Source organism: Cryptomeria japonica, chromosome 9, assembly GCF_030272615.1.
Source record: "Cryptomeria japonica chromosome 9, Sugi_1.0, whole genome shotgun sequence".
NCBI classification, from domain to species: Eukaryota; Viridiplantae; Streptophyta; class Pinopsida; order Cupressales; family Cupressaceae; genus Cryptomeria; species Cryptomeria japonica.
The window spans coordinates 170,252,471-170,266,353 of record NC_081413.1 but is presented as its reverse complement, the minus strand read 5'-3'; the positions used below and the strand labels follow the sequence as shown (position 1 = coordinate 170,266,353).

Sequence of the window (13,883 nt, the reverse complement as noted above, 5' to 3'; positions counted from 1 at the left end):
CGAACATAGAATAAAATACCCAAAAGTATCTTATCTTGTCTTGAACAAAGCTTCTCAAATGCTGAAGATTAGCTTAAGGATCACTTGAGACAACTCCAAGGTTCATAAATGTCAGGTCTTGACTTGTGGATAAGCACAATTAGTTGATGTGATTGCTGGTATCACAAGGGGACTTACGTTGAATTGTCGAATGCTTGAATTGCTGGAACTTAGATCATTTGATGTTGCAATCTTGTGATGCTCTTTTGTCCTAAACTAGATTGAATTGGAAAAAAAGGGGCAAAAGATGAAGGGTTGAGAAAGTCTATTCTAAGGCCTAGAATGTAAGAAGATGGATGAATGATCAGATGGAATCCTACTGGGCAAGGTCTCACCATTAACTTGAACAATTTGACACAAGCTAAGGCAGGTCGTTGTGTATTGGATCTTTGTGCAATAGGTTATCCAAATCTTAAATATTTGTTTAAATGACATCACAATGATGAATAGGGGATGGGCGGCAAGTTAAGAGTCCAATGAGAGTTCAGTACTAGGTATTATTATAAGTATTTTACAATAATTTTTATTTAATTATCATAACTATTCAAATTTTAATAAAAAATTCTACAATAAATTATTTTATATTATAATTATAAGTATGTATTTATTATTGTATTAATATACATAAAATAATAATATTAAAATACTTATTATAATATACATAAAATATTATGAATAATATTATTAAAATATTTATAATAATAATATAATGAAATATTTATGAATTATATTTATATTAATAGTATTAAATTATTAATTATATTGTATATTAGCCAAGATGTTCATACACGAGTTAGAGAATGGTTATAAATGGAGGCGGGCCGCAGGGGAGCACAATTCCGTTGATACAGCAATGGAGAGTCTTGGGGTTGAGATTAGGAAAGCTAGAGACCCAACGTTGGAGCAAATTCAGATGCTAAGCCAGTTACTTGAGGGAAGGAAGGCAGTATGGATGGAAGGCCCTCTAGGGTGGACGACTTGGATGGAGGCCTATCAGGACCATGAACAGATGTGATGAAATGATGTTTGAACATGTCCATATTATTAGCATACCCATGTGATCTGGCCACTTCATAATACAGTCTAGTTTTGTAGATATATGCATAGATACTAATAGTGTTTGGATCTGTGATCTATATGTACTCATAGCTGTAAACAGTCAGATACTGTTGAAGACAAGTTTTTTGTATCAGTTTATTCCCTATATGCAATATAAAAAATTATATTGTATATTATTATTTATATTAGTATTAGTATTCTTAACATTTCAATTGATAAGTTTTCTTATTAGTATTAATAATTATATTTTACATTAATATTAAAAAACGGGAAGTCTATATACCTATATAAAATGAAATACTTATGAATTATATTATATATTAGTATTATTAATTATATTAATATTAATATTCTTATAATTTTGACCAATAAGTATTCTTATTATCATTAATTATTATATATTAAATTAATATTAAAAAATAAAACTAATGATAGCAATAATAATAGAGCAATGGCAGCATATACAAAGATATCCAAAATACAAAAACTGAATCATCATGGATGAGAGTATTTTCAAAATATACATCCCACGAGCCATAAACAAGTGTTAGAATAGAAAGAAGCACATGTGGGAAAATGACTTTCACCTAGCCTATTTGTAATGATCCCCATATCAAAGGTAATGTTTATTTCTTTTAATTATCAACTAAAAATTAAATTATTCTATCCAAAATAAAATATTTATCATAAAAATAATGCATTACATTACATCCTATACTCTAGCTCTAATATTTCTTCTTGTTGTAGAAACAATTCTATAATACTACAATACATTGATCATTCATCTCAAGACTCAACACCTACTCTTCTATGAAGGCATGCAAAAAATTACAATTATTATTACACACTCTCAAAATTTTAAAAATAAAACTTGTTCAATACGCAACCTCCTCTACCCTTAACACCAATATTACTTCTTGTTGCAAAAAAAATTCTATGCTCCACAAAATCAATATTGAAAATGTCGATGGCCTTGACATCAAAAACTGTTACAATGACATCAATCATCTCCAAACTCAAATACTTTTTGTATGAAGACATGTAAATTGTTACAACTTACTATTACACATTTATAATGTTGTTAGTTTTTTTAAAAAATGCTACTCATAAGTTCAAATATACAACTCTTTCCAAACACATTTTATATAAAATACAATCAGCGTAAACATTGCACCTCCTTTCGGTACAAGTGCTAGTAAATCATTAGCCATTTCTAGGGTGTTCTATGAGAGATATTGTATGTGTATCTGGATTGGTCAACAACATTCCAATCTCAATGTCAAACAGATGAGAGAGCTAAAATGGTCATGACTCACGATAATACTTGTCCATTTGCTGCAGATGTACAATGATGTGCACCTCTGCACATGAGATGAGAACTTGAATATTAGAGCATTGCACAGCTTGATGGAAACAATTCATTTCAGATTTATCTTGAGTTTTATATGGCAGCATCCCTTGACGTCAGACATTGTTCACCATTGATTTTGTAATCATCTGTGCAGGTAAAAGAAATGGACATGGCATTTAGGTTCTTGTGACATGTTCAACAAGTGCATCAGTAGGTTCAATGAATTTTGAAACACCAGCAGCAGAAGTACAAGAAGTGCCATGATTCTCATTGGGTTGCTCATCCCATCATTTCCAAAAGGGTGGCGATGTTCAGCTGCAACTATAGAAAGAACAAACACTTAAAGGGTCCTCACAGGAAGATCAAATGACTGTCAGCTATGATCCCTACACCATTCCATGCACGGTTGGAGAAAATGCTTTTGTCCTATTTGTCCTGCCTTATGCGATTGCAACCGCTATCTAATGCCAAGATAATCAAGCCTATTTTCTGATACTGCTAGAATCTGTAGTAATCGACAGTCCATTTCACTAGATCCTGAGGATGTGCAATTTGTGTGGAAGAACCAACTTATTGACACCACTATGATGTGCATCCTTTAAGGACATTCACAAGCTCGTTTAAGTTGTCAGGTCTTAACAACATGCTAAGCAAGCTAAAAGGTAACATCTTAAGCAGCTTCACTCTAAATTTCCACAACTAAAATAAGGTGTGTTTGTGGCCAGTGTTCCTCAAGAAAGGGCAAATGATCTGGCTGTTGCAGATTGCACAACTCACACACAACTATCCTGTATAACTTTCACAGAGTATTTCTTCACAGCTGTTGTATACAACAGTCTCATGCACTATCCCCCTGCACAAGGGCGTTGTGCACTCTTCAAGCAACCACTTCTCATGCTACTGGGCAAAGTTGAAGCACAACAGCAGAATATGAATCGATAAGCAAATTCCATCATGGGAAGTTGAATTGTTTTTAATTGAATCATCTTGCATTTATATATGTATTGTATTCCAATTTTGAAAGGAAAGGGGGGGAGCAGGATCCCAATTCTTATGTGATCATTGATCATATGTACACTATTCCTGTTTTGATTGAATGTTTTATGACCGTGAAATGGTTAGTTACTGAATTGACACGTTATTGTGTGTTCATATCTCTCACAAGTTCACAACCCTTTAGTAATACTAGCTTCGTGGGTGCATTCCATGTGCTACAAACCCTGTCGTGTGGATTTCATAGGTCCTGTAGTCTCATACTCTAATCTAGTCTTGTCTAGGTGTGATTTAGTCGGAGAGGGTATGGAATCTAAGTTTTTTTAAGTCCATCTTTCATTTTTGACACTTTGTATATCTGTTTAAACTAATTAAACAAATTAAAAGTAGCCGAAACTTCAAATAAAAATAACAATGTACCAAATTTGCAATGGCAATCCTTTCTCTTTTAGATTTTTAGGGTTTTTAAGTATTATTTTTTTCAAAAGATTACCTTTTCTGTTTTAAGCATCAAATCAAAATGGAGTAGGCTGTGCCGCTGTATAGTCCTGTCTAAGTCCTCAAGCCCTTGGGAGTCAGGGATGCCACCCAGATCTCCGGGTTCATCTCCTTGTGGAACACTGACAAAAGTTCAATGTCAAATAATAGTGAGAACTTCATAGATATATTTTTAATGTAATTTAAGATTAAAATTGTTCCATATTAGCTAGAATATATTTGTAGATATTTCTGCCATCTGGAGTTTGATGTTTTTTATGGCAATTTACATTAATCACTATATAGAAGAATAGTTTGGTTGGGAACAAGCATCACCTGGAACACAAGAACATGACTTAGTAGCAGAAGCTAACAACCTGAAACATTTTTCTGCAAGGGCTTTATTTATCTTCTTTAGAATGACATCAACGATTGCAAAGATCATGCACATCATTAAAGCACCGTGCACTTTTATGCACCATTCCTTAACACTTGCTATTGATCATGCATGCATTGACAGTGATTACAATGCAAGAAAAAATATTATTAGCAGCTTTTTATATCAGTTTTCACGGTTTGATGCATATTTTTGACTGTCTCAAGGCACATTCAACAGCATCAACTTCTGCAACTGGTGGCAATCCCCCTTGTCCAACTCTTTTCATAGCTAATCTTGGGCCAACATGCTCTGAGGATGAGTTGACTCAAGTGCTTTCAAGGTTTGACTCAAAAAATTTGGCAATGCCAATTTAGTACTTTTTTGTTTATCTGAAAAAAATCAATATGCAAAAATTAATTCTCCTTTCCTTCTTTCATAAACAGATGCGCAGGATTCCTCAAGCTGAAGATGCAAATTAGAGGTGGACTGCCAGTTGCATTTGTTGACTTCCAGGTATAAAGGTTCTTTGGTGCTTGAAATTAGCACTTTGATCATTTTATGCATTTAAATTTTGAGATTATCTGTTGCTTCCAATTAGTAACTTTGTTTATCGTGGTTCAATTGAGTTTTATTAGACAGAAATTTGGAGGAAGATAGTGTAAAAATGATTCAGTTGTGTCAATCATGTAACTTATATAAAATTTATCATGTGTGAGGGGCATGCTATATATCACATGTTGAAATGGTATGCAGACTGACCTGATCTTATCCTGTAATACGAAGCCCTCCAAAATGTGCACTTTGAATTTGGGAAAATTCAAATCCTCAGATTTCAAATTGTAAGAGCTTTATACAGGGGAAATTCAGCAAACTGAAACTTTAAATGAAGAATACTCTCTTAATAGGAATAGCTATATATGGGAAAAATTGAAGAGACTACGTTTAAGATTTTGAATGCAGGTATATGCTTTGAGGCCTAACATGTGCAGCAAATTGTGTATTGCCTCGAGTTGGTAGTTGCATGGACTGATGAATTGGAAAGGCTTTCAGGAAGATTAATACATGTGGGGATACCATTGAGTCAAGATTGAAAAAGAGGGGAAACAAGATTTGGAAATAATGAAGTACATGTTAATTTATCTTGCATTGAAGAGGGTGCTATTGGACCAAAAAATGTTTTGTTTGCTGTGAAATCAACAATGGTTTAGAGGCAGGATGTAATAAACCCTAACTTTTTTCTAATGTTATTATCACTCCTTTTTGCAGTGTTATCACTTACATTTGTGTGCTGAGCTTTGTGAACCACATTTTCTTACTACTTCTGTTGCTTCAGATTCTTATTTGTCTTTGTTATTGTCCTATCTGTGAAATTAGTTTGGCAAAATTGTGGTTCCCTAATTTTTTGATAATCAGTTTTGTATTATCCTCAATTACATAGAAACGATTTTGGATGGTTTGTATCTACTGCATGCACATTTTGAAACTTAATTGAATCAAAGACATCTGGTAAATTTGCCTCTGATAATAAATTGAGGACAGTATATATATTTTAATCAGAAATGTTTGGGAATATTTGAGAATATTCTTTACCAAGGTTAATAAGTTTGTTGGTTTTAAGATTAGTTACCGACTGATCCAGATTGGCAAAGTCACACCAACTTATTAGAATGACTAATTATTCTCACTCCAAAAAGTAGCTATCAACATTACATAAGTGGGTTGGGTGATGGGCAAATCCCACATTGGTTTATTTTCAAGGAGCCTTGCCTGAACCCAAGAATGATTGGTTCTCATGTCATGCCAGTGATTAGGAGCTCTCTCTTCCACGTTTGATTGCATGTCCCACTAGAGTTGATAACTAGCTCTACAGGAGCCAGGAATTTCTGCAATATATCTTCTACATGAGAGAGAGCTGCTATACAAGAGCAAAGCTAGAAATAAATGATCCAAAATGAGAATACGTGCATTCAGTCATTCGTTCCATTATTCACAAAATGCAGAGTACAAGAAGCTATACATTCACATTTGCCAAGAATAGACATAGTATAAAAGCAATCTTATGATACATGTCAGAAGATTGAAAAACTTATAATAGGAAATTAAATTCCTAATTAAGACTCCTAATTAAATTATTTGATAATGTGTGAATATAATTTCACTCCAGCACCTCCTGTTAAGTGCAATTTAGGGAGGCTACAATTATAAGCTAAAAGAACAGATGGGCCCTGGTAATAAGGCCTGGTCAGGTACCTATTTATAAAGAAAGATATAAAGGAGAAAAATATAGTGCGAGAAAACCCTTTTAAAAGAGAGAAAAAAAAGTTATGTACAGGCCCCCAATAAGAGAGAATGAATGGATGGGATGTTGTGTCCCCTCCAGAAAGAAGTGACTCCAATGTCAATGGTGAATGCTTGAATACAGAAAACAATCCATTGCCTACAAACCAAAGTTGCATGGACACGGATACGGATACGGCCATTTTTGAAGACCCCCAATATGGATACGGCTGGATACATCATTCATAAAAACACACACACATATTTAACACAGTTTTCTAAGTTATTTGATGAGATTTTCATTACTTCAAAAGCAATATAGACACATAATTGCTACATAAATAATGATAACTTGATTTAACATTTTACAATATGCAAAAATAGTAGAGTTGCATTGGAAGATGACCAAAAAAATGGGTCACTCAAATAGAAAAACATTTCATTTGTCTTTCTCATTTGGTGTAGGTTTTGTTTATACCAAATTTTTATCAAAAAGTGCATGAATTAAGTTTTTTAAAATTAAATCTAGAAAGATTTCTGTCAATTTAAAAAAAAAACAAATCACATAGTATCTAGCATGGTTGGAAATCAAGGTTTTTTGGGCACATGTGGGTACATTATTCAATGTGTATACAGGCTGTATCAGATATGTATTTGTTTCGAATACAGGAACGGATACGGAGATAGGCGTGCCCAGGGAGGGACAAAGGAGTTTCTGGCTACTCTGCTACAAACAGATTTCCTCCCCTTGGGAAGAAACAAATCCATTGGTGAATGTAGAAGTCATTCCTATAATATGGATGAATAGGGAACCCAAATCCAAATAGGTGCCTCTGATTGGAACTTTGGTGTCCTCATGTTGGAAAAAGATGTCTACTCCAAAATAAGAATTGAATCTCAATAGAGAAGTGTAATTAGGAGGGCAAAATTTGAACTGCATCTGGAAACACAGAAGATGTGATGACATTACTGCCGTCAATCCTCCAAATCAGAAATGTGAGACTCCACAAACAAGGAATCAATAGGAATCTCAATTAGGTGGATTTGGAAGACTAAAATTGACCTGCTGCAAAGAATCACTGAGCTTTCAAACAAGCAATATTGAACTTTGAATTAGCAACTACTGATGCAGATGGAGTAGAGATCTCAATGCATGTCATTTGATTACATTGCTCATCCCTAAATGATGTGTACATACAAGATGTTTGAGTGTGAATGTCAGATGTACTAACAGATGTCCGATTAGAAGAATTTGGCAAACTAATGCTCCATACTATGCAAAGTTGGCCCAATTCATAAACTTTATAAACAAATTTTAAATCATTAAGTTCCTTTAGCATGCATTCATCTATTGTATGCCTTTTCTTCCTACAATAATCACATTTAACTTTCCATAGATAATGAGACATGATTACAACCAACAAAAATAAATGTAGAATCAAAGAGCTGAAATGAAGTCCACCCAAAAAGACATAATTTTGCCATGTGCTAAATGTTCATGTTATCAACTAGAATGCATAAAACTAACAAATTGAATAAAAGATACTTGGGGATGGAATTTGGAAAAACTACATGAATGGATGCAAAGAGTTTGTGAATACCTTTCCAATGCCTATTTAATCTCTAAAATTAGAGATTTTCGGCAAAAGAAATGAGTTTAGAAGCTAAAAAAGGCAATCTAGAATTCAATCAGCAAAAATAGGCACATATGGCAAAATTTGGAAAAATCATCTGCACCATTACGAAGTGTTTAGAACCATCTTTCCAACATCTATAACAACTCGAAAATTTGATATTCCAAGGAAAAGTTATAGCTCCGAGAAGAAAACTGGCTCCTTATGCATGAAGAAAAGAGGCTAAAGCATTGTTAATAGATGGAAACATTGCTCATGTTAGAAACACTATTCATGCCAGAAACATTATTTACATCAGAAACACTATTCACAAAGGCTATATGACCAAAAAAAAAAGTTGCCCAAAAAACTTGACATCCTGTATATGGATCTTGGATGTTTGACGTTATTTGAGTGCAATGGTGAAGTCTTTTTGGCACCAGAATTCACTTTCTGAAACACTGATGAAAACCCTTAAAACGAGAAGAAAGTTGCAGAGCTTTGATACCATGTTAGAGCTGATAGGTAGCTCTACAGGAGTCAGGGATCTCTGTAGTAATATTTCTATACAAGAGAGGGCTGCTACATGAGAAAAAGCAGAGATGATGCAAAATGAGAATAGGTGCATTCGTTCATTCCATTATTTACAAAATGAAAAATACAAGAATGATATACATCCTTATTTGCCAAGAATAGACAAAGTGAAACAACACTCTTCTGATACATGTCACAAGATTGATAAACTAATAATAGGGGAAATAAATCCCTAATTAACATTTTTTAATTAATTTATGATAATGCGTGAATATAATTTCACACCAACACATCCCATGCGCACCTTCTTTGCATTTTATTCTATGTGGTGCTTCGTGTAGGTTAATGTTTGAAAAATTGATACTAATTACAATCGTTTTTTTAAGAATCTCTCTAGAGATTCAACCTTTTTAAAAAATAGCCAACAAATTTGTTCTGAGTAGTTGAGAATCGTTCCATTTTTTATTGCTGCGAATAATACTGTTTGCATGAGATCTGTTTTAAGGTTTGACACAATGACAGCAATGAATTCTGTTAGAATTAGGCACTTTGTGGTTGAATCATTTGAACATTTGTTGTGTGCATATATATATAAGTTGAATTTAATAGAAAAAGAAAACAACAGCAAAAGCATTTTTAGATGCCGAATATTGAATGAGAAACAGAGGCTTGAAGATGTGAACACTTAGATGAGAAGCTAATTTCCTAAGTTGCCGAATCGGGTATAGGAATGGAAACGGGTGCGTGGGTATGAAAGGCTGGCACGGTAAATTTTTTTATGGGGGCTGGGTACGTTTTTGGTACATACACATGTACACATACATTATATATAGTTATATACATACATATATATTAAACATAATATATATGTGTGTGTGTGTGTGTGTGTGTGTGTGTAAATATATATATATATGTATGTACATATGTACATATACATACATACATATATGTATGTATGTATATACACACACATATATTTAGAATGTCATATACCTATGCTAAACAAAACCATTACAAATTTCAAATTTTGAAACATTACATACTAATTTAAATTCAATGTTCAATATCAAAAAGATCAAACTAGAATCACTAAACATTTCAGAAACATTTCGGCATCCAAAAACACGAACCCTGGATGCACCCACAGGAGATTCTTTTCAGAATCCGACTCCGGTACGTCTCGTACAGGGAATCGCCCGAAAAATCCCACGATTCAGCAACTTAGCTAATTTCTATTATATTTCACCATTTGTTGCTGATAGTTTGAGAAGACACTACTTTTTTTATTTTTCTTTTTCAGTTTGTTACTGTAATACCTTGGAGTATCATTGTAGATTTTCTTGTAAAACACACATGGGCACACACTTTCATTGTTCACATGGTTGGACAACTGTAGGCAATATGGTGATTGTATACATAAAGGATATGCTAGTTATGCAGAGAGATAACTTGGAGATTACTCTGTCGATGAGATCAGCCCCCTTGCAATGAGAACATGCTTTTAATTGTATGATGATGATTGGCATATTGTATTTGAAGATCAATTTGTTTGTTTCTGGGATTGTTTGGCAGGCTTTATAGATACTGCTCATTTTCTTTGCGATCTCAATAAAAATCCTCTGTTGTGTATGAGATGAACCCTTTTTAGAGTTGCTTCTATGAAATGATGGGAGTCCAAATGCCTTAATGTCAATGTGTATTTTTTCCATGGTGAGTTAATATGGATGGTATGCCAGCAATGATAGTTGCCATTAGAAGGTGGAATGATATAGATCTAAGCTACTGATTCATCAGCACACAGGCCCTGATCTGGTTCTGATATGAACCTGGTCCAGGTGGTGGTGCTATCTGCCCGAGGGGCTGACCAGGGTCCTGTCAAACAGGCCTAGATTTAGCTTGGAAGAACTGTGTCAAAACTGGGGCAAATCTGTGGGAATCTTCTGATTAAAAATGGTATTTTTAATTTTGTTTTGATATGTTTGACTAAAAGACAAAATAATGTAAGCCCTAAACTAAAAGTGTTATCTAAACCATTTGAAACACTGAAACAAACTAATTTTCTCATTTTGAAAAACAAAAAGTTGTGAGCCCGATCCTTAATATTGTACAATGAACATCCATCATGACATTCGAGTTTGACAAATTGACATTGAAGTAGTATTTTTAATTTTTATGGTGGTTTTGTTTATTATATGATGCTTTGTGGTATTCCAAACTTGATTCTTATTTTTAGGCTACAAATATGTTTGTATTTATGATATAATTCTTGCGATGACTCTTGAGCTCTAGCAGAGATACTTGTGTATTAAAAAATCTGGAGGCTTTTTCTATTTCATAGAAAACAATGTTCTCCACTCATTCGTTCGATATGGCACTCTCATAGCTAGTTGTATGGAAAAGGATTGGAAATATGGTTGCCATAAAGGGCATGGTTTTATATGGTTCCAGAAGATTGAAGAGGTGAACAATGCTATCAAAGAACTCAACAAAGGATTTGTGGATGAAAGGGAAATCTCTGTTGGTTATGCCTCACCAAAGGCTTTGTGCTCCAATTCAAAACCTTCCATGGATTGATCTTCTTAACCTATGGACTCTTTTGGTGTGGTTAATATAAATATGATTTCTTTGGGCCAATACGTTGGTGGGTTGTTGAAGGATGTAGATGCAGTGACAGCCTCTTCAGAAGAGTCTACTTTAGCGATGGAAATAGATTTTCCTCTGACATTGGCATTGACTGGACAGCTCATGATGGGGGAAAAGAGGAGGAAAACTCTTCCCATATTACAGTCTTCAATTTGAGCGCTGGGGTTTTAGGGCAGGGATCCTATTTGGATGCCCTCGCAAACCTAGGCAGATGGGCTCCCAGATTGTTATGCAGGTTCAAGGTTGTAATAGCCATGCTCACAACTCTCCCATAGAGTGTGGGAATGTGAGGCAAAATCTCAGTGACGTAGAATTTCAGGCATGGGCTCAACTATGTACCTTCAATCTCTTGCATGTATTCTAGAAATGTCTATGACACGGGTTGTAGAATGGGAGGATTTCTTGGTTTATCACACACTCATTTGCAAATTCCACAAACATTAGCCCAACCTAAATAAACTCCATGAATGTACCTTCAATCTCTTGCATGTATTCTAGAAATGTCTATGACACGGGTTGTAGAATGGGAGGATTTCTTGGTTGATCACACACTCATTTGCAAATTCCACAAACATTAGCCCAACCTAAATAAACTCCATGAATGTACCTTCTATCTCTTGCATGTATTATAGAAATGTCTATGACACGGGTTGTAGAATGGGAGGATTTCTTGATTGATCACACACTCATTTGCAAATTCCACAAACATTAGCCCAACCTAACTAAACTCCATGAATGGACTCTAGATATTGGACGCACCTCTTGGAAGGGGGGATTTTTATTTACCTGTGTGCTAGAGAATTTTTAGTTTTGGAGTTTGATTTTGTTAAGGACAAAGAATCAATAATGCAAAGTGGTTCGTGGGATCTGAAGGGTCATATTTTATACATTAGACCTTGGATTCCTGCTGTTGACACCAAATATGACTCGTTCTTTTTTGGACTTATATGGAATAGGCTATCGTATTGATCTCTATAATTTGGGGATCTTCAGTGCTGTCTACCATTGCTAATATCTTTGAGAAGTAGATCTGTTTGGCTAGTGAGACTGTTAACAGGGTCTGTACTACCTATGCCCGATTTTGTGTAGGAATGGGTCTTTCTAAGGAACTCCAAAAAAATTATTTTGAAGGTTGGAAAAAAGGTTTTTTATATTTTTTTGGGATCTAATCAAGATGATTAGGCACCCAATGGCAGTATCTATATGCTGTATTATATATATGTACATTGTATCAAGTACTACATATATATACATTGTATCAAGTACTATGTATATGTACATTGAGATTCATAGAGATGCCGCCTCTTCAGAGTTTAAAAGTATATGTTATCTTCATGGGATTCTTACATAGGCTGTAAGAGGATGATTTCAACAGAATCAATCTGGTTCAATCCCTGAAGTTCTCCAAGGAATGTGATGGTGGATTCATGTATTAATGATACAGGTTGATTAGATACACAGACCATCAAGGTACTTATTCAGATGAAGTTTCTAGGGTCATGCCATGTAGAGACATTTAAGAACTTGTACCATGTAAAAAAATAGATCTCACTATGGTAGGTAGTGATTTTACACAATCATATCTTCTCCCAGTGCTTGCTCACAATAGGATGTCCTCATTAATTTTTTATGCTGTGAAACTATACACTTAATGCTGCTTCTCTTCTGGACAGGGGAAGCAATATTGCTTCCAGGTATAAGTTCAACCTGCCCATAAGGAGGAAGGGGGAATCGAGAATGCTCAGCTTTGATATTCCACTCAAAAAAGGTTTTTAAAACAGAGATGCATGGGATATAGAGATATTAAGTGTAAAACAATGAGCTCAATGATATCACAATGATGTATACTGTTAAAGTTACTACAGGATGTGAACTGCAGTTGTATACATGACACGGGGAAGTAATCACATGAATGAGGCTGACTAAGGATTCGATTTTTATTCCTTCATTAATAACCAAAGGTTGTCAGATGCATTAAGATCGTGTTGCTGGCAAAAGGTGTCTCAAGTCAATCTTACTGCACGTTACACTAACAAACACGGTGCTGGGCCACCTGTGAGGCTGATGTGCAAAATCTTTTAATGCCTTATTTTTCATGTTCAAAATTTATTTATTATGATATGGTATATAATGTTATAATAGACCAGTTGCCATTAGATTTATTATGACCTCCTTTTCAAAGCCAATCTTGATTAATTTGTGAAGTTGGCCAGTGAGCAAGTGGGATAAAAAGATGCAAATGTATCAGGGTATGTGCATGGTCCACATAAATCATTTATCTGTTTGCTTAACTAACTTATTAAACAAGTATAGATGATAATTCATCAGATATGGTCTTATTTTTTTCCTCCATTTCTTAAATGGAAGATTTTAAATTTGATTGTATGATACTGAGACATATTCTGGTTTTGTGCAGGACACTGCTTGCTCAACACAAGCTTTAAATCAACTCCAGAATGCTACATTATACTCATCTGATCGTGCTGGCATGCGAGTCGAGTATCCTAAAGGTGCAGGT

At 34.5% G+C, this 13,883-nt stretch overlaps 1 protein-coding gene across 4 annotated transcripts in view; it reads left to right on the top strand.

Moving 5' to 3' along the window:
- LOC131037958 (uncharacterized) overlaps positions 1-13,883 on the top strand; it is a 100,507-nt gene that overhangs the window by 39,770 nt on the left and 46,854 nt on the right. For 2 of the 4 annotated variants that reach the window (XM_059211041.1, XM_057970232.2), the window contains 3 exons: positions 4,523-4,638; positions 4,742-4,811; positions 13,782-13,881. In XM_059211041.1, the coding sequence (XP_059067024.1) occupies positions 4,523-4,638; positions 4,742-4,811; positions 13,782-13,881 (286 nt within the window). The remainder of the gene's footprint in view (positions 1-4,522; positions 4,639-4,741; positions 4,812-13,781; positions 13,882-13,883) is intronic. The other 2 variants (XM_057970247.2, XM_057970239.2) reach the window with 2 other exon arrangements.